This window comes from Epinephelus fuscoguttatus, linkage group LG17, assembly GCF_011397635.1.
Source record: "Epinephelus fuscoguttatus linkage group LG17, E.fuscoguttatus.final_Chr_v1".
Lineage (NCBI taxonomy): Eukaryota > Metazoa > Chordata > Actinopteri > Perciformes > Serranidae > Epinephelus > Epinephelus fuscoguttatus.
Window position 1 is genome coordinate 22,448,933 of NC_064768.1, and position 22,325 is coordinate 22,471,257.

The following is a 22,325-nucleotide window of genomic DNA, read 5'->3' on the forward strand; positions in this document are numbered from 1 at the left end:
TGATTTAAGCACAATTGACTGGTGTTTGCATTGTTAACAGATGCAAATAACTTCTGTTCTGCTGTTAATATCTCAAGAAAAAGCTCGCTTAAGGAATTAGTTTTGGATGGGCTGATTGGAATCTCACTTGGCTTCATAAAGAGCACAACACTCTCTCTAATCCTACTTAAAGCTTGTTTACTATGTCTCCACTCCCAAGACTGCATTCACTATTGTCCACTGGCTCCCCAGTTATGTTTTTATGAATAGGCAATTATAACTGTTTTAGTTTTTAACTCTAATGCTGAATTTATATTTTCTTTACTGTTGTTTTGTTTTTCCACAGAACAACACCAAAAACACAGTACACAGGCTGCTCAGTCCATGAAAACAACAACGGCCAGGCTGCCTTTGAGAACCCCATGTACAACACGAACGCCAAGGCTGTGGAGGGGAAGGCTGTTAGATTCGATCCGAATCTAAATACTGTCTGCACCATGGTCTGAGGATTGATTATCCTCACTTAAACTCAATGACTCAGATATCTAATGGGACCACGATTGGTGCAAGGCTAAGGAGGGGAAAAGCCGTATGCTTCGACTCAAACGTCGACGTCGTTGGCAACACGGTCTATACATTGATTGCTAAAGACCTTCAGTCCCAGTTCAGAAACCTAAGCTCCCCAAGCAGAGGGAAAACTGTCCACTTGAAACCAAAACCTGGCGTTGGTTCCTTTCACTTACAGCATTTTGTATCCGCAGATGAAATTTAAACTTATGTGAACACAGATTTGTCTGCTAGCTTTGACGGATGCAACACAGACTGCGAACTCACAGTGAGATGTGACATCGAGTGAAAGAAAAGGATGCAACCCCACAGAAAACTTTGGCAACTCTTACCCATCTCCAAACTTAAGACTCAGCTGGTCATGGATAGTTTATAATTTGATTCTCAACCAGAAAATTATACTTCGACCTCTTATTTAACCCCTCGCAGTGTCTCTAATACCAGTAGTGATGATTAAGCCATGACCTGCTTGACGGTTATCATGATATGTCATCATAACCCAATGCTGAGTTTTGTATTTCACACTGAGTTTAGGAGAGAAGGACCTGCTCTCCTTGCCTGGTGAGAGGGAGAGCACATCATCAGTGCTCTTGGCCATGGTTATACATCATGGAGATAAACTGCACTACAGAAACGGGCTGATTTCATTTGTACCACGTTGTCTCCCCAGCTGTGCTGAACAAATCCTTACTGTGAGCATCAAGGAAGAAAAATGGCCACAGATGGGAAAGTGTGACACAAAGAGGATGATGTCACAAAAGACACTGTGAAGCAAAGCAAACTGTTTCTTAATATCTGGGTTCAAAACTGACAGTAAAAGACGCTGTCACCAGCAGACCATCAGTAAACCAGTTGTGAATAGGAGCCTATTTCTAAAATGACCACGGAATACAACACCCTCGCAACCAGGACAGGACAACCTCCCGTCTCCATGACAACCAGAGGCTGGTATTAACAGTCTCTTGTCTTTTTCTATGACTCTAATACGGCTAATGCTAGCAGACAGTAGCAAAAGTTGCTCTGGAAAGAGACTAACTCCTGAGCAAAGGATAAGGGCAGCCCTGGAGACGGAGCTGTAATCCTAACTGAACTGGGATTAGGGCAAAGCAAAAACTAAAAGGAGTCTAAAGGGGAGCTAGCGCTAATAGAACAGATGAGAAGAGACTGACTCATCTAATGGATAAACTGCTCCTTCACGTCCAGTGGATAAGAGAGGAGGCCGAGGAGACGGAGTACAACCCCTAACTGAACTGCAAGTAGAGTGAGGGAGTCATCAGGAGAAAAGATGAGATCTTAAAAACCTAACACAGCCAATCAGAGCCTGTCTAACCTGAAATCAACTGCTGAGAGAGGTCAGCCTTCCCTCTACATAATGAATCAGATGAGACAGAATATGGCCTTGAGGAAAGATGTTCCTGATCCTGTGAATTTTAATGGATTCTGATGAGAAAGACGCTGAATGGATACAGAGGACTCTGATGGACTAACAAAGAAAAAGACTTTGTGATACAGAGAAAGCTCTGGCACTAAAGCACATTTTACAGGAACACTACCTGTCTACCCACCGAGAGATGGACTAACACAGGACAGAGGGAAAGGTTAGAGAGAGACTGACAGCGTGAGTGACAGACAGAAAAGATGACAGGTACACACGCTAACACAAATCTGTAGAGACAGGAAGACAGATGGTGTTAAGACCAACGGTAAGACACATGGAGTTAGACAGGTTCAAGACAAGCAGGGTCAAAAGACTGTTGCAGACCATCGTCCATTACTCCACAGACAGATTTAAGGTTTAAACACAGATTAACAGGTTTATAGGAGGACAGACGCAGAGAAAGGCTGATCGACAGGAGACAGACATAAATTGACAGACAGGCTAAAAGAAAGACAAACAGGGTTGTAGCCCTACGATTGTGGACACAGTTCCACTGTAATTCTGCACTCTGTGAGTGCTTATCTTCTTTCTTTGTTATTGCTGCAGAATCTTCTGATCTGTAAATCTATTGCATATATATTCGGGAGCATTCACCACCTATATTTTTGTGCTATATATTTACCACGGGGGGGCGGGCGGATGGGAAAAGATGGATTATAGCAGAGAGTTTTTAGAAAAAAAAAAAAAGAAATAACTATCAGAATAAAAGATATTACAATTATGTGCTGTTCACAGAAGTCACACGGTATTTTGGTTCTGTTGTAACATGAAATTGGTTCATTTTAATTTCCTGTGTAACGTGAAGTTTCTCTCACCATCACTGTCTTTTCCCACTGAGGCAATCATGAGTGTCAGTGGTATTGTTGTTGTCATTATTGTTGAGATGCAAAGTTGGCCAGCAACAATAGTGCTCTTTAAAGTTGATGTTTGATCACAGATGGCAAATTTCTAAGCCATTAACAGATGGAGTTTGTGCTACGGACATTTTTTTGCTCCTTTACTAGAACTATTGACCACTACAAATACATACTGTACATGTCCTCCATATCTACCACCATTACACATATACCGGCACTGCTTTCTAACCCCAACAGATGATATGATGCCACAGAAATTTGCACATTAATAAACTCTGAGTTCAGATAGGTCAACAAGCTCAGTGTGGTCATGGCAACACAGAAATATCTGAGCTCTCGGTGGAGCCAACACGTTTATGTTAAACTCTTGTGTAGCTCTGACTCTGAGACAAAGAATAATATGATTAAAAATTGCTGGTGAACTGCCCAACATGTAGTGTGTGGATGATGGTCTACGTACAAGATGTTTCGACCCATGTAGAAAATTTGTGTATGCACTTTTTTGTCGTACATTTTAGTGGGTTTGTTTGTGAACTATTACTAGAAATATGATCTGATTTAGTTGCAAAGAATACAGGTTTAACCTTGTTTGTTCATTAAACATCAAAGAAAAGAACTGTAAATCTTAAATGATTATAACCAGAGGTTTACCTCCAGGTTTTATAGCACTGCGTCTTGGTTCTGAAGTTTCGCCCTGTGTTACAGATGAGATCACATGAACTCAGTTGTAGGGTTTTCTGTTAAGATTTAACTTGCCCTTGTACTGAAATCCACATCAATTATAAATTGGTATTATTTCAAAGCCTTTAAACTAAGTTGTTGGTTTTTTTTTTCCTTTAAAAAAAAGTTTGTACTACCTGTGGCACTTCCCAAGTATTGCACATTAGATTTTAATCAGTGTTTTGCTTGTGTGTGTTGCATTTCAACAGCTAAAAGGCTTTAAGTGTCGTTTATTTCCGAAACACTGGAGCTTTAAGATGAACTGACCATTTGGGAGGAGATCTTAAGATTTCACGTTGACAATAGAGTAAATCCAAACACATAACCAAGGCCGCTGAGATTGAATATTTCCCCTCGCTTTTATTTCATGAAAATATAGCCTTATAATCTCAGCTCAGTGTTGTTTAGCTGGTAGCTATTTTTCAGATATGATCTACCACCTACTCTCTTCAATTTTGTACAGCTGGCATCCTTTACTGTATTTAGCTCTTGTGAGCCACTGGAGGCTGTTGTTGCACATGCTGTTGGCCTTTTTGGTGGTTTCATGTGCCGTGAAAAGGGAAGAGAAGATGTTGATTTTGTGTGAAACCATGCATAACATTCATGTGTCATACTGTAAGAGATGGGCCTGAAATGCACCATATACTGAATCTATATTAATTGGTCTCCATTTGACAGGAATACATATATCAGTGAGCATGAGTCACTGTTTTTCAGCTTTGGTGCCCATTTCAAAAAAGAAAAATACTGTTTTGTTTTGAAGAGTCTGGTTTAAAGGTTTAAAACTGAAGTTAGTGAGTTTGGGTCCCACACATGATGAATACAAGTTGTTTTTAATGAGTCTGGGTGTCAGGGTGAGCGAAAACATCTACTTTGCTTTTAGAACTCCTGCTGTCGTGACCACGGGTGCCGACTGCACCCGGCTGACAGAAAACTCCTTTTAAAGTCATTACTGATTTAAAAGCAATGGTGGCTGCGGCTTCCTTGTTTATCACTGCTGCGACTTTCCCGCACTGCATTGCTATGGTGACATTGTTTCTTATTACAGTTTGGATCGATTGTTGCTGCTGTCGTCGTTGTTGTTGCTGTTGTTGTTGTTTTTTCGGTATGGATCTGACACAGTGCCTACCAAAAACCATGGGACCCTCCCTGTCATCTGCACACACACACACTCACATACATACATACATACATACGAACACACACCTGCTCCAGCGCTCCCCTTCATCAGAAGTCATTTTTTTCTAAGCTTCAGTCTATTTTGCCACAAGCTTTTCCTACTGACTGACCGCAATAAGACCCATGTGATTTGAAAGACTTAAAGCTGTTCCTGCCCGGGGGACATTGGAAATATTCACCATTTGAACAAAAAAAGATGAAATATAGAATAAAAAAGTGTTTTGTACAGAAATATATTTTTATGATGAAATTATTTGTAAAATGTATGAATCTATTATGTAAATTTTCAATGCAATGTAAGATTAAAAAAGGCTAATTGCTTTTGTAAAAAACGTGTCTTTCTTTGCTGTCTTTTTTATCACAGATGACTTCCTGTAAACTGATGTGGTGGAACCTCTTTAAAGGTCTAGTGTGTAGGATGTAGTGGCTTCTAGTGGCAAGGTTGTAGATTGCAACCAACAGATACTTCTCCCGTGGCCAATGTGAAAAAGCGAATGGCCTTATCTGGAGCCAGTGTTTGGTTTGTCTGTTTTGGGCGACTGTTGAAAACAACATGGTAGACTTCGTAGACCACAACCAGGCCCCAGAAAATGCCACTAATGCCTGGTACGCACTACACAATATCAGCCTGATTCTAGCCCAACGCAGCAACGTACGGTGTGGACATGGATCGTGAACAACAATTAGTGTCGTACACGATAATCCATCATTTCATCTCATGTAGTGTGTCATAGTTCTGGGATGCCTCACAACATTCCAACAGAAAGTCTAGCATGTTTAATTTTCTTTTTGTCGTTCACAGCTGCTCCCGTCACAGCAGTCACTTTGACCAATAGAAACACAGAGCTATCTGCTGCCGTAGACAACTGTATGACAACAACACCTCAGCCTTTTTGATATTTCCTCTAGGGATGTTACCACACAGAGTAAAAGGGAAAAATGATGGTGTGAAACAGCAGAGGCACTTTGTCAACCCAGTGAGTACTGCCATTAGCATCAGGCTAGCAAAGAATGTTATTTCTTCATAATGGAGATATGAATTAATGAAATTAAAAATATTGGTGGGGCTTTTACTTAACACAACTGCGATGGACCGGCTACTGTACAGATATTTTTTTTTGTAAGGGTTTTTCCAGACTTTGTGATTTAATATTCACGTTGTGGTCTGTTAGTTTAACCTCCAAAATGTGGTTTCAACAAATTGCAGCAGTACAGTGCGCCTGTCATTTTAAAAGCTTCCAATCTGGGGCTATGTTTATACAACGTGACATATCACACATTAGAGTCTAAACACCCACTAGGTTATCTTACAGTACCTTTACCATCAGACACTCTGCAGCCTCCTCACACGCCTGAATGCAGACAGTGAAGGACTCTGAGGCTGAAAGCACCTAAACCATGACTCTGGATGCATCATACATTCATACAGTTGCATTGCATTTTCATTTTTCATCAGTTTAAGGGCTTTCAAATAAGGAAGAAACTTTTTATGTAACACACTAATCCTAGGCTTCACGTTCACATATCTGGACTTGTGTAAAAACAGTGTCCAAGTACAAGAATGTTATTAGCCAGAAAGTCATCCTTAATGTTGTCCATGATGAGTCCATAAACAATGTCCTTTTGAGTTTTCAAGTTGAAAAACTTCTGGGGGAAAGCCAGTCATGTACATCAAGTCATACAGCTTTAGAATACATACACTGGAAAAATAAATGATCGGAAGTTTCAGTGTCGTCACAGAATACACAGTTTTTGGTTTCAATATCAAATCGTTGTTGTAACAAGTCATTGGACAGATATACTCTGTTTAAGATTTTAAAAGGAATTTCTTTGCTTTTGGAGTTATGGGGAAGTTTAAATATTGAGTACATAACGTATGAATAGTACTTTTCAAAAGATCTGTAAAATTAAACTTCTGTCAGATATTATAGAGTACGAGATATGGTTAAACATATTTCTAATTGTTTTGTTTGGGATTTTTATCCCATTTAAGTTCAGCCTCTAACTCTAAGTTGTGGGAGATAAGGGGTGATGGTGGTAGAGTTTGCCCAAATTCCTTTAATTAAGGACATAAGAAAGTTGGGAATGGCTTAAGTTATAGATTCAAAGATGTTACTACTGCTAATCAAATCATACATACAACAGAAACTGAGCATAGCATTAGTTCAGGCACGATACGATTTCAAGCTCAGCTCACATCCCAGCTACATCAGCTGATCTCAAACAGCCCAGTCAACTGATGGAGCAACTGATTGATAGAAGGGAGTCAGCTGATAGATCACATGATTTCTTTCTATGCAACCAATTGGCAAATCTCATCCAGGGCGCCCTATTTAAACTGCTCTGGCCTGCCTATTGTTGCTGCTTCCTCTGCAAGCTGCTTTGCAACCCACCTCCACTCCAGCTCCTCCTTTTCATGTTGTGTCTGACTTGTCAACGTAATTTCTGTTTGTCATTAATGCTTGCTCTGTTCTGTTCCTGGGGGGTCTTGGCTGCTGCTCACCCTGTCTTAGGCTTTCCTGTTTTGCACATGGAAGGGCAGACAGGTTATGGCTTTCCATGCAGGCACGTGGAAGGGCTGAGAGGTGTGCTCTCTCTGCCTTAGACTCTCCACATAGACACACAGAAGGGCGAAAAGGTGTGCTTTTTCTGCCTCATTCTTTCCACGTAGGTGCGTGAAAGAGGCTTTCTGTGGAGGCCTAGGAAAGGCAGAACAGAGCCACATAATACTGCAAATGGAATACTGCGAATTTTATTTGACTGAAGTGTTCCTGACTGAATTAAGGAGAAAAGAAAGCAGGGGATGGCTTGAGTTACAGATTTAAAGATGTTACTATTGCTAATCAAATCATATCTTTGGCAGAAATTCTTATTGACATAATAGATCCTTTACTATCAACTGAAGAAGTCACTGACCAAATTGGGAACTTGCGGGTGGGGCCAGCAGGAGAAACACTACTGTGCATATTCAGTGGGCCACATATCACAATAGTAAACCCTGAAGCTAGAATTTGTTTTTGTGTATGCACCAGGCGCATTGGAATGAATAGGCACCATCTTGGGGTCTGGTATCTAGTTATTATTATACATCTATAAAGAGGACTTGCTTTGTGTGTAGATATAAACAGCTCATTGTAAGGTAACAAAAATGCAGTGATTCTCAGTTTTAGGTGATTATAAATGAATGAAAACATAGTTATGAGTATTCTCATTCCACCATTTCTGCCAATATGTCCCCCTAAATCCTACACACTGCACCTTAAACTGATTAATAAAAAGCAAACAAAATCTTAGAAAACACCTGGACATGTTGTCATTTATAAGGAATGTACACCACAGTACAAACTACAGATTATAAAGATCTTGAGTCTTGTGATGTGGAATTTAGAAGTTGTGATTGAAAAAAGTTTCAAAGTCAGGCATTGCCTTGAAGGGGAAATACTGCAGGCACAAAGTGTATAGAAATATATATAAATGCAATATAGCTATCTCACCTTGAGATGAACTCAAATAACTTCTTCCATTCATTCAAGTCCTTATCACTTGGAACGCAACATTATTTCTTGCCATTGCACCTGTGCCTGCCAGTGTTACTCTCTGCAACAGAAGCAGGTAAAAGGAAAGAAAAATGCAGAGTTATTAGAGGATCTGTAACAAACCTTGAGATGCTTTATAGCTTGCAAGTGCATTCCTGCATCTTTTCAAGCATTCATACAGCAAACCCATCAATGCTTACTGATATCCACGTTGGACATTTATAGACAGAATGTTCTCATCTGACATTGAACGTGTAATACTGCAGGAATCAAACAGATCAGGTCGACCTTTATAAAGCCCTGAACATTTAGTTCAAGCAGGCACTGCCATTACACTGGGAAATGAGATGGGCAAGCTTATTCAGATAAAGTGCTTTGAATATATCAGCTTAGCTGCTGTCATCGGCATCCTGAAGAGACACCACTTGCTGTCCAACAATTTGCTGACCCTCCAGCTACTGGTTTTAGGTGGAAATGAACATTTAATACTTCACATTTTCTATCTGTGGTACTTATGATTTGATGACTTGCTTATATCTCAAGAAATTCCTAGCTGGTCCACAGGTTCTTGGTTGACACGAATAGTGGATTACAATGCTCACTACACATTTTCTTCAGGGTATACATCAGGATGCACAAAATGTACTAAATATGGCCCATTTTTTATGATACATAATGAAAAGTGGTTGTGACTTAGGTGTTGTCACATTGATATGCCAGGTAACTGCATATATAAACACAGCACTAAGAAAGAAAGAAAGAAAGAAAGAAAGAAAGAAAAGGTGTGCCAGGAGCTGCTCAGTTTTCCTAAAAATATGCTCTTTAGTTCACGAGTCAGTTCAATACCTGTCAAATTTTCTTTTTCACCTTCTGAACCCATCATTTCCCATGCATATAGCATATGCTGTTGAGAAATAACACCTGAATCACTGCTACATAACCACACAAAAAATGTGACCACTGCAGCAAAATGTGTCTTCACAACATAGAAAGAGCCCTTAAGACCTTTTCTGACCTCTGTTGGTGACTGGTAGGAATGGAATTTCATCAACATTTGCTGAACTTTCCTGCTGCTGTGCAAGTCCCTGGAACAGTCTCATCCCTCTTCTCTCCTTGAGGGATGACTGTCCTGTAATGGGCAAAGTTTCACAGTAGGGATGACTAGGAGGATTTTACCTCACCATCTGGGGACTGAGGGGTGAGCAGTATTTTCAGAGTCACATGACTTTTTTTGTATTGAGCCCAAGTTCAGCTACAATAATATCTGTGTAGTATGTCTTTCATGATCATACCTTTTTTTTAAGTAACAGGTAAATTACACTTTTGGCAGAGAGCAAACCTTCCTGCCCTTCCATGTGCCTACACAGAAAGCCTAAGGCAGGGAGAGCAACAGCAAAGACCCCCCCGGGAACAGAACAGAGCCAGTATTACTGACAAATAGAAATGACATTGATCAGTTAGACACAACATGAAAAGAAGGAGCTGGGGTGGAGGCCAGTTGCGGAGGAAGCAGCAACAGTAGGCAAGCCAGAGCAGTTTAAATAGGGCGCTCTGAATGAGATTTGCCAGTGTGTTACATAGAAAGGAATCATGTGATCAATCAGCTGCTTCATCACTTGATTGGCTGTTTGAGATCAACTAATGCAGCTGGGATGTGAGCTGAGCTTGACATTGTGTCCTGCCTTAACTAACGCTATGCTCAATTTTTAGAACTGTGCTAGCTGTGTAAAAATGCACGACCTTACCCATTGTGATGAATTTTTAGGTCACTTGAGGTGACTCTGTTGAGGTTCAATCGAGACACCTGTTGAGGAATAATACATAAGAAAAATTATGAGATTGCGAGTTAATTATTTAATCATCTTGAGGAAAGAAACTTTAATTATCTTGAGATAATGAGATAATCAACCCGTTACCATGAGAAAACAAAAGGTTGTTTTCTCTTGTTACTCACAATGTTAATCAGAGTTAAGTAGTGCCGTGCAAGCATGGCTGTTGCAACTGATTTAAGATAAAAATGTCACATCAGGGAGTTCCCGTTATTGATCAACACATCAATCAAGGTCTAACACAGGCAGAAATTGCATTGTTTGTTTGTTTATTCAGATCCCCATTAACCTTTCAGTTATTCTTCCTGGGGTCTACACAGTTACAGAGGGATGATACAAAACATATATTCAAGACATACAAACAAACATACATGCTCAAGACAATACACTAAATAACACATTGATGATTGACACATTTACACACCAAAGAATACTATTAATTAGTAAAATTTCGTCTCAAGTAATGGTCCTTTAGCAATTCTTTAAAAGCACATATATAATTTTGTTGTGTGATATGATTTGGAAGTGAATTTCATTGTTGCATTGCTCTGTATATTACTGCACATTGGACTGATGCGGTTTTGGATTTTGGTGAAGTAAAACAACCTCCAACAGTTTGCCTTGTTAAATAAAAAAATAAATAAAAATAAAATAAAGGTCTGGTTAAGAGAAGACTAGCCCGGCTGCAACTTCACAGGCTTTATTTGAGCAGCTGCTGGCTGAAGCAGAGAGATGGGAGTTGGTCAGCCTCTCATCTTTGGCTACTATAAAACAATACTGTCTGCTCTAATAATGTAGCTGCACCAACAGACAACACATTTATACCTCGACAACTGCTTAGTTATGACTTCCCACCCCCCTCAAGACAGTCTTCAGTCTTAAAGGCTGAAATCATGGCTCATTTTCAACTTCTCTACAACTATACTGTGATCTTGAGAAAACAAAAGTCATTTTCTAGTGATAAATTATCTTGTTATCTCAAGAAATTGGCCTTTTGTCATTTGACAGAAATGATAAGCTTTGTTATCTCAACATAAAATAATTAACTCGTGATTTCAAGATAACGGCATTAAAAAATAATTGCAAGCACCACCGTTCTCCGCTTCCATATTTTACATGACAGGATTTGGAGATAATGTTCCAAATTACATAGCATTTAAGGGAAATTAAATTGCTACGGCTTACATGTTAAAGATAGACAGTGTTTACCAGCTGTGACAGAGGGCTGGTAGTTTTCACCGTGTGAATCTCTGTGTGCATTTTCGTCATCATGGAAAAAGGTTGTCCTGACACCTTCTGTGGCGTAAAATACCACAGAAGCGCCAGGAGTTTATACGTCTGTTGGTGAATACATTTTGTCAATGCAACTGCGTCACAACCATCCAAGATGCAGTCATGAAGCTTTGCAAGTGTGTAGTTGAGGTCACACTTCCTCTTTTACACTGCCTGTTCAAGGCGTGAATATCACGCTGTTATGCTGCTTCGCTGTGTTGTATGTAAGGTACGATCGCGGAATGTGGGGACAGAGCGGCCTCACCTTTTATCTGCCATGGGAGGTTGTAACAGCACTGAAACAATGTCTGTATAACAGGACAATCTGCGGGATGGGATCATAGGTGGCATGGGTGTGACATTTTGACAGCAAGCTGCACTTGCAACCCAGCGTGGGAGATTTAAAAAGTAGCTGTTTGCAGTTAGCGGCTAACTCGATGAAGAAGAGCAGCGGCTGTAGATGTCTGCAATTGAGAGAACACTGAATGATTGTTACTTTAATGCCATTGTTGCTGCTTAGAAAACTCTGCTGACACGTATGTTGTATGTCACACTAGAGGCCGACGCTGATGTGTTGCATGTGAAGCTGCCACGCCCTTTTTTGATTCCACAAAGCTGCAATGCACTGGAGTGGAATGATGCCGCTGTCATTTGGTCCTGTGCAAAAATGCAAAGGAGGCATAAAGAAGGGACTTCATAGCGGCTCTATAACACAATCTCTGTGTAAAAAGGGATAATGAAGGCCAAAGTTGAAGATAGGTGCACTTTGAGTAAGGTAGTAGGAAGTAGGACACGGGCCACTGGCCTCCCCACTAAATGCTCCTGGTCCACATTCTTTTAAAGCTGCAGATTGGTGTTGCTGCTGGTGTGATTTATGATGGTGTGTAGTTTGTTTCTGAACTTGGAAACAGTAGAAAACAATTTTACCAAAGAGTTCATTTAGTAGCCTTTCTGGAGCTTTTGATCATATCGTTATCAACATGGACAAAAGCCCTGAAAGCATTCACAATAAAAGAAAAAGTAAATAATTTCAATATTAAGATTTCCTGACAACTGAACTGCAACTTTACATGAATATGAGATGTGATATGCAGATGTAGTATGATTGAAATTTCCAGAGTAGCTACTAAATGGACCTTTGGTGTTATTTATTTATCCATTTTTTAAAATTTGCTTGGTGTTTCTAAGGCTGGTGGCAGAGAACTGTCCTACCTGCTAAACGTTTAAAAAGTGCTCTCAATTGTGCAGTTGATATTATTAACACTAGCCTAACACACACAGTTCATATTTGTCCTCTGTCAGGATATGTATATTTTTGGAGAAATTACAGGTAAAAGCGGATTTCAGAGAATCACAAACTGGCTGGTAGTGACGTCACCATGGCGACGACAAGTCTCCTCGTGAGAGCCAAACAAACGCAGTAGTCAGAGGGAGCTCTGATTAGACTGCGCAGGTGAGTAACTGCCAACAGCAAAGTTCTCAACGGCTTCGAGGTGGACGGAGCTCTCTCTCTAGTGGATTTAGCGTCAAAACGGTGAGTCGTTTATGACATGTTTTCTCTTCTGCTGCTTCTGTTGGATGAAGTTGTGCTCGTGTTTGTGGGAAGTTGTCACACTGCTGCTACTAAACTTATTCTGTGCGTTGTTTTTTAACGTGCGCAGCCCGCGGTACGTGGTGTTTAGCTTTATTGTCTGGGTTTATTTTTAGTTATTCATGTTATTCAATGCTGTGAGATAATACAGCACTGACAGGCTGTTGTACTGCAGTATTATGACCTGTAACGGTACAGTATTTAAACTGTGGGTCACACGGACACATACAGTGGAATGCTAACAGCTAGCCAGGTGTATGCTAGCTTGTTAGCTTGTTTGCAGTTAAAGGGGACTTTTGTGATGAAAATTACTCACTGACTTGTTTGTTCATTTGTTTATTTTTATTTTCTTTCTTTCTTTCTTTCTTTAAAAAAAGAATATATTTATTGCATTTTTTCCCCATAAAACACAGAACAGAGCAGCTCGGACATAATATGGCAAATAGAAGGAGTAACGTTAGTTGAAAATAATAAAATTAGGGAACAATGAACAAAATTGGCATTGCATCTCTCCCCAACCTTCATCACCTACAACCATATAAAGGCAGCAGCAAACAAACAAACAGACTAACAAATAGGCTATGTAGACAAATAACGCAACAAGAGGACTAATTTACAGGAAGTGTGGAGAGACTGGATAAGCCTATTTAGGAAACCCCTGCAGTACACACTGATCAGCCAAAACATTAAAACCACTGACAGGTGAAGTGAATAACTTTGATTATTTTGTTCCAATGCATTGTTCTGCTGGGAAACCTTTGCTTCTGGCATTCATGTGTATACCACCTGACATGTTCCACCCACTCAAACTCTGTTGCAGACCAAGTACCCCCCCCCCAGAAAGAAAACAGCATGCCTCACTACAAAAACTGGCCTGTGGATAAAAGGCTCAAGGTGTCGACCTGACTTCTAAAGTTCCCTGGTCCCAATCTGAATGAGCATCTGTGACACATGCACATGCTTTGAAATACTTGAACCCCATGTTGGCCTCAACAAACGGAACTCAAGATTATGAAATTTACCAGAGAGGAGAAAAACTAAAGTGCACTCAAAATTTTGCAGTGTAGATCAGAGAATAGAGTGGTGTAGGAATGAGTCCTAAAACCTGGAAATGAGGTAGCATTTTAGTACTCCCATTTTCCGTGTCTCAGTCAGTGGTCTTTTTGCACAGGTTTTTGGTTAGATGCCTGAAATAAGGTCTGTGGTTAACACAAGCTTAAGAGACTCTCATGTCTCTCTCTCAAATACACATCATCCCTGCAGCAGGTGACGTTTTTTCTGCAGGCCTTATGTGGAAGTTGGCATCACCCCAGTTCCCTCATCAGAAAGCATATGGGATTTTCTCATTGGATTTGAGATTATCATAGAAAATACTGTCTGTGGCAAAACAAACACATTTTGTTCAGCAAGAAATCTTCACAAATGAACTCCACTTTTATGATTTTTTGAAGCCTGAGTGCAATCGACAGGAGTAAAAAGCTAATGTTAGACTATGAATGAACTACAATACGGTCGCATGACTTCAACGTTACCACCAAAATGATGCTGTAAAGCCGTGTTCCGGCGTGATAAAGTGTCTCATTCAGCCACTTGTTGGCAACTGCCTTTTTAGGACTCATAAAAGCTTCAAAATTCAAGAGTTGGGTATTTTATGTCATATAACAAAACGTGAAAGTCTCTTAAGCTTGTTTTAACCACATACCTTATTTCAGGCATCTAACCAAAACCAATTCAGAAAACCCAATGACTTTGAGACAAGGGAACTGGAGTGCAGAAATGCTAACACTCTTGGAGCACTCTATACACACTCCTCCAACCCAGCTCCAATAAAGATGCAGGTGATTTTGTGATGTTATGTTGACTTTAGTAATAGGATGTCTACCAGTTTTTCCAAAAAGATGCTAACAGCAAACCACAACAGTTGGTTTAGGATTACGTTTTTCAGAGGAGTTAACAGGATCAGGCTAGGCAAGCCTGGTGTTAACTGTCAAGATAAGTTTAAATTTATACCACGTCCCAGAGCTTTTACTCAATCACATTACACTCACACTGCTTCCTCTCATCCAGTTTTTTAATTTGAAGGAAGAGAAGCCACCATGTTATAATTGACAAAGTTCAAGTTCTGTTCATCAAATTAATTTGTATGATAATTTTAAACACGGACCTCAAGACATGTACTTGTCCCAGTTTAAAATGTAACTTTTTTTAAAAATTGCAAAACACAATTTATTATAATCTAATTTAATACACTTTCCACTATAAATAGAACTAGACTGATTAACACATCAATCTTGTTGGCAGAGCTACATTTACACTTGCCTTTCCAACAGAAAAGTGGAGCAGCGCTGACAGTGAGAAGTTAAGAGTAGTGGAAGTTCATGAAAATAGGTCTGAATGAAAGATGATTGCCTATGTCTATCACTCTCTCTCACACACACACACACACACACACGCACAGAGTTCTATGTTAAAACAAAGGGTCAGGCAGATTGGCCCTCTGTGTTTTCTTTGCATAATTGGAATAATTTGGAGGAATATGAGACTTACAGAGCTTCTGGAAGTGTCTTGTGTCTCACTGTTAGATCATAGTGCGACTAATGCGGAAAAAGGACGCAAATACTTTTGAACTGGTCCAGAGAAAACAGAGGGGGCTGCAGCATTTGCTTTTGGTCAAGAGGCAAAAACATACAATTACCAGAATGCACTTTCTCACTCCGGACTTATAAACACTCCCACTGGTGGGTGATGTAATGCGAGCATGGCCATTTGACACAAGAAACAATATGGCAGCTGGCTGGTGACAAACAATCTCGAATTACAGATAAGCGCTAAGCTAAAATATGTTTCTGAAAACATTTGACGAGACACAGACAAAGCAGCAACAGAATCTTGGTTCATATTTGATCAGCCCTGCAAAATTTTACCGTATGATCTCAGTTTTTTCTGCCTCCATTTTTACAATACAGGAAACAGTATGGCACCTGCTTCCTGATCACAAAATTTCATATTACAGCCAAACAGTGCTCTAAAGTAGGATTCTGAAGCCATTTTAGGTGAGAAATAGGCAATGTAGTAACATAATCTTGGTTTATATTTGATCAGCACTGGTTAGTTTTACAGTTTAATCTATGTGGTTTGATAAGAGTTTGGTGTCTCTCTTGATCCTCTTCTCTTTGTGTCCGTGGTGGCAGGCATATGAAAATGTAAAGTCCAATCTGTAGTTTGAGCAACAGCCCTGGAGCCAGCGAAAATCAGCCTGATTTCAGGTGAGAGACCCACATTGTTATGATACAAAGCTGGCTGAAAATGGGCAAAGTATCCCTTTAAATGATTTGCCAAAGAATTTCAAAAGACTTCTCTGTGCTGCTTTTTTCGACCCTCTTTTATGTGGTTATATATTTTCTTGCTTCTGTCTTTAAAATCTGTAGCCATGAGCACCATGATAAATAGGGACACCTCAAAAATAATTTACAGTTTACAAGGTTATGTTGGATCCTTCTGATTTTTCCGATTTTCTCATCAGTCAAACCTGGATGGATCTAACATTTTTGTATTTTGATTATTAGACAGTAGAGAAGCTTTGATTTGACAGTTACTCAGTTGCTGAAATGTGCTGTGCTTTTTGCCTTATATTTCATTTACCCGACATGGCCACTAGATGGTACCAGTTGACCTCTGTAACTTCCTGAGCAATTCAGTCTGTATGATGCATGTGATCTCAGCATGATAGTTTACAGTAAGAGCAGAACAGTGTTGTCATTTTGTAACAAAACATTTTTCAGTCAAACCAAAGAAAACATGACCTGGAATTTGAACACGTCATGTTGTACTTTTTTTTTTTTTTTTTTTTTGATGAACCAGTTTTCAGAAGCTAATTGGTGATGTGGTTTTGTCAGAGCCTGGATGAAGAACACTCTTCATTTCTCTGTCCAACTGGGGCAATCTGACCTGTGATTATGTGCTCCAGATATGAGCAGACAACTTTTTAAAATCATGATGATTGGAAACATCTTTGAAGAAAGTAGCAGAATCTTGGTATGAGTTGCAGTGTTTGATGTGAGCTATCGCCCTTGATTTTTTCGATCACACTGCACTGTATCTAAACAGCAGATGAAGAGTTGTCTTGTGAAACTGTATGAAAACAGTAGCAAAACTAAATCAACACATCCAGTTACAAACTCTCACACAACCTGTGCAGTATAATCCAAGTCTCGTAGAACCAGTCAAATGCTGAGTACTTCACAAACAACAACAAAAAAATCACTTTCAATTCAGTTGTAAATAATGAGGTTTTGAATAAATGCATGTGTTTGGAAAGTACTGAGTGTACAACTGGATGAATCAGACTTGGATTATACTACAGAAGTTGTGAGAAGTTTGTAAACAGATGTTTTGATATAGTTTTGCTGTTGTTAAATGCGGTCCCCAATCGATCAAAAAACTAATAAGTTCCCCGTTTTCTGTGGAGGCATGCAAGAGAAACTTCAGAAAATTCAAGGTAACATGACTAATTGATATACAAATATTCACTTTGTGGGTGAAGTATTCCTTTAAAGCCCATTCATTCAGATTGAATTGATACAATTCTCTAATTTTAGATTTAGGCCAGTGCTGACTTTGCTGCACACAATTTATAGTCCATAATCTCTGCTCTTCTGACCTGCATTTGATTGTATTGGCCATGTGAGGTCAGTAGATGGCGCCAGCAAACTTCTAAACTGCTTTGCCAGTGTAACACGATGCAACTCTAAAATGTAAGTGTTGGTGTTCAGTAACCAAAAGTTCGTCTTTGAGATGTTGGTTGAATTCCAAATACAGTTCAAATTAGTACAAATGTATTTTGTTACGCAAACGCAGATGAATAAATGACTGAATGAGTTAAAAAAACAATCACATTGAAATGTAAATACTGTAAAGGATGGGAAAACAATAAAGCTTGTAAGGGTGACGCTGAATTATATTAAGTTTTTATATTTATTTCCATTCAAAAGTGTAAGTTTAATATATTAAAGAAAAGGGCTATGGTTGGTCGAATAGGTTTTATTGAGTAAATATTTTTAAATGAAACCAGAGAGGGATGATGTAGACATTCCTGCATTATTAAAACATGCAAACATATTCCCCATCTAAATATGAATTAAATATTTCTCCACATTAGAAAAATGCAAACAGTTGATGCACCATTAAAGCATTCTTTGCTGTGTGTGTGCATTGGCTTTGGATTTGTATTGTCCATATGTCGTCAGTAGATGGAGCTTGATGACCTTTGATACTTGAGTTACAGATTCCTGTACCTGAGCAGAAAGCATAAAACACTGCACACATAGCGTTGCTGAACTTTTGTGCTTGGCTTTTAGAAGAAGCACTCTTTATTTCCCACCCAGGGGTGATGATGAGGGAGAGGAGAACAACAATCAGCCAAATACTGAGTTATTTCAGTAGACTGGCTCCTTTAATTTAAAAATTTTCTTAGACTTTTTATTCCGTCTGCAAATGTGGAAATATAATTTATACAGAGAAAGTATTTTGTCTGATTATTTTTTGGTACCAATATATATATATTTTTTTGGTTAATTCAGTATCACCTTGCTCGAAACCTTTTTGATTCTGCCCTCTCTTCTCATGGTGACAGCGAGGGGACAAAGACGAACACTCAGTCCGCTGTGTGTTAGTCAAAGTGGGACAAGCTGAGGCTGCAGGGTCCGTGGGAAAGGATAATGATGCAGTGAAGCTCCTGGAGAAGTCCTTTCGTGTATGAAGCCCTTGTGTAGCCATGTGAGTGTAGAGGAGAGCGTGTCGAGAGGGTAATTGCAACAAAGACAAAGACAGAGACCATAATTTGTCCCCACTGCTGCACTAATGGAGAGAAAAGGTGGTTAGGGATCAGGTTAACAGATTTAAAGGATGTGGATAATGTTCTATTTAGGATGTTGCTGCTGTTGTTTGAGCAATTTGTTAAAAATGAAAATGTATCCAAAAATTATTAATACATAAAGCTGGCTGAAAATGGCTGAAAATACGAAGTAGTAAATCCAGTTTTAACAGTAAGAAAAGTCAAAAAACACATCTTAATAATTTGTTTTTTTAAGATGCATCGTGCAAACATTCCCTCCTTTGGTGCTATCTCTTCAAGTTCCTCTGTGTGCATGCCTTATACATGAAACATAAATTCAAACATGAAAAATATGACAGTAAAACATGTTTTCTTCTTTCACTGCCTTCATTGTCTCTCATCTCTCTCTTGTAATTACTGAAAGAGTCTCTGTGCTTTCCTCGCCTGCTGTTCCTGTATTTCTTCTTGCAGTAGGAAACTCATCTTTCTTCTTTTGTGCCTTCTTTCTCCCAGAGACAGTGTACAGCTTCAGTGGTAGCAGAATAAATACATACATGCCAACACACACACACACACACACACACACACACACGATCATATCAGTGTGAGTTGCTCACGTGAACAGAGAGTCTTTAGGAAAATTAGGGAAGGTTTTGGATATAATAAAAAAAAAAAAAAGAAGAGGAAGAAAGTGACTCGTACTTTAAGATTTTTGGTGAAATCACCTTAAAGCTTCTAAACTCCAAATTTTATGCCAGTCTAGTTTAAACAATCCTCACTTTTCATTTATGTGTATACCGTCAATTTTTTTTCCCCAGAGCTGTTTTATTATCCTCTCATTTGAAACCAGAGCTTCCAGAACAGTTTCTTCCGATCACCCAGCTTCCCGCAGTCTTCCTCCTGTGACAGAGAGCTTTCCCAGATTCCTCCAGCTTTCTGTCTTCGACTGCTCTCAAATCAATCTGGGATTAGGCTTGATTACACGGCTATCCCTTTGGGACGCTTTATTTCAATGAATTAGTCGAGTGAATGAACAGAACTGCAACAGAACGGTATTTTGTACCAGCCACATAAATTATGCATGGTCTGTGGATATCAACCAGCCTTGATCATCTTTTTTATGGTTTGAATTCAGAGTGAGAGAAATTGTTAATTGCCAGCCTTGTCACATATAATCTCGGCTGTGTTTGATGTACAGTAGGGATGCGGTCTATATGTTGGTTATTTATTTAGGTGGTGATGGAGATACTGTGCATGATGAAACGGAGACCCAGATAAAATGTTTGCGTGGTGTTTTATATTTTACACTACATGCTTATTGCAAGAACATGTGAGAAAATTAATTGATAGCACAGAAACCAGGGACTTTGTGCATTGTGTCTCCTATTAATAATTTGTGTCTGTGCAGCATATATACAGATCCTATATAGTGTTATGCATTTTATGTATTTATCTTTTTCTGTTTTGTTCTGTCTGTACCAAAATTGTGCAGCAGAGTAAGAAAAACTGCTCCTTTTAATCCTAAAACAAATCTTGAACACTTGCAATTGAATTTGCGGGGCTTCATAGTGAGTAATAAGTAGTGTTAATTAAAGCTGCAGCTATTAATCAATTAGTTGTCAACTATTAAATTAATCACCAACTAATTTGCTAATCAGCTAACTTGTTTGAGTCATTTTTTAAGGAAAAATTCCAGCTTCTTAAATGTTTTTGTTCCTGCTTTATGACAGTAAACTGAATATTTTTGGGTTAAGGACAAAACAAGACACGTGAGGGTGTAATCTTGGGCTTTGGCAAACACTGATCGACATTTTTCACCATTTTCTAACATTTTATGGACTAAACAACTAAGTAGTTATTGAGAAAATAATCAACAGATTAATAGTTAGTTGCAGCCCTAGTGTTAATGTGTTGTAATCGAAGCTGACCACACAATTGTAGGTGTAAATGTAGCTTCTCAGCTGGGTAGTTAATAGCTGAGGACGGTGCAAAAGCAGTTACACAAACACACATTTTTTCCCCAGATGGAAATAATTTCGCTCAGGGCACAGTTAAATTTATAGGCATCTCTGAGTCATTGTTAAAAGCATATGAATCTTGAAATATGATTGACAAAGGTGTGTAAGTCTGTGATCAGCGTGCCCTGAGAATCCAGTGAATCCCAGGGCTTGAAATATTTAAAAATGCAAATTGCATGCAACAATTTGCATATGGCAGTATTTAAAACCAGTGTCCTTGCCTAAAGAGGGTTTTGTAGTCGACAAAGAGAGGGATTATGGGTGGACACCCACCCGTGTTTTGATCGCAGCACCATTGGTCAAGTCAGATTTCTGTAAACAATAGGCTACTCAAGAGGCTTGATGGTGCATTTAGTCAAACATGTACAGTGCCTTGAAGTGCTGTGAGTAAATGTAAATGATCATCTGGCTTAGAGGCTTTTGCACTAAATATAATCCTCCTCTTCTTTGCCCTTGAAATGAGAAAAATCAAGGATATGAGGAACTTATGTTGTTTTAAGATGCAAACCCAAAATGCCAAAGTGTCTTTTTGTATTTACTGTTTTTGAGATAGATAGATAGATAGATAGATAGATAGATACTTCTCATCAACAGAGGTAAAGTTAAGTGCTCAACCTACACTGGTTGCTGTGACCAATTGATTAGCATGACATGCTCAGCCATGTCCTACAGCGAGGGGCTACAATGTTAGATTAAATGCCGGCTAGAGCCTCATCAGGAAAAAAATCAATGGCTGTTGTTAAGGGCGAATAGTGTCCAAGGGGGGTTGGGGATGGAGGATTGTAGAGTCACTTTACATGGTGTGTCCTGGGCTGTTTGCACCGTGGCGCCTGTTCGTATTGACCTGGATAGGAAGCCAGGGTAAGGAGGAGGAGGAGAGAGAATTCGTCACCGTAGTTCTCCCTCTCTCTCAAGTCACCGTTCACTTACACTGACTTTGGATTGCTTACTAATGAACATGTGACTCTTAAATGAACAAAGGCACCGCAGAGAACGTCATGAAAGGTGTGTGCAAATTGACACAACCTCATCTCAGTGATCATCTCATCTCATTTTGGGAACCAAATTTTACAGTGTGAATATGGAATTACACTTTTGTGTTGTTTTTTTACGAATAAACTGAACCTGAATTTGAAACTCTTGAGAAACCAACCAGCCACTTGCATAAGCCACCACCAAATATGCAAATTATATTGCCTTTTTTTTTTTTTTTTTTTTTTAAAGTATTTCTGTCTTAATTGGGGACAGCTTTAGTGCTATTGCTGCATCAAACTGATAGTTTTATTTTAATTTTATAGAAGCACATTCACATTTTAACTTAAGCGAGCTATTGCAATGCAGACAGCTTACTTTTTTTTACAAACCCAAATCATTCCCATCTAAAAAAGCATCTGTCATTAGCAATTACTGCATAATTGTAGTTCATTGGTATAACAACATACAGTGTTCTGCACGCTGTGAACAGCTGAACATCAGACACATGAACAAATCTCTGTGTTTTAGTGA

The 22,325-nt window shown here is 39.2% G+C and overlaps 1 protein-coding gene across 5 annotated transcripts in view; it reads left to right on the plus strand.

Moving 5' to 3' along the window:
- Nucleotides 1-5,047, plus strand: part of csmd3b (CUB and Sushi multiple domains 3b) — a 471,159-nt gene extending 466,112 nt beyond the window's left edge. For all 5 annotated transcript variants that reach the window (XM_049601964.1, XM_049601965.1, XM_049601966.1 and 2 more), the window contains exon 72: nucleotides 326-5,047. In XM_049601964.1, the coding sequence (XP_049457921.1) occupies nucleotides 326-485 (160 nt within the window). In that variant the 3' untranslated portion in view covers nucleotides 486-5,047. The remainder of the gene's footprint in view (nucleotides 1-325) is intronic.
- The last annotated feature ends 17,278 nt before the right edge of the window (nucleotides 5,048-22,325 follow it).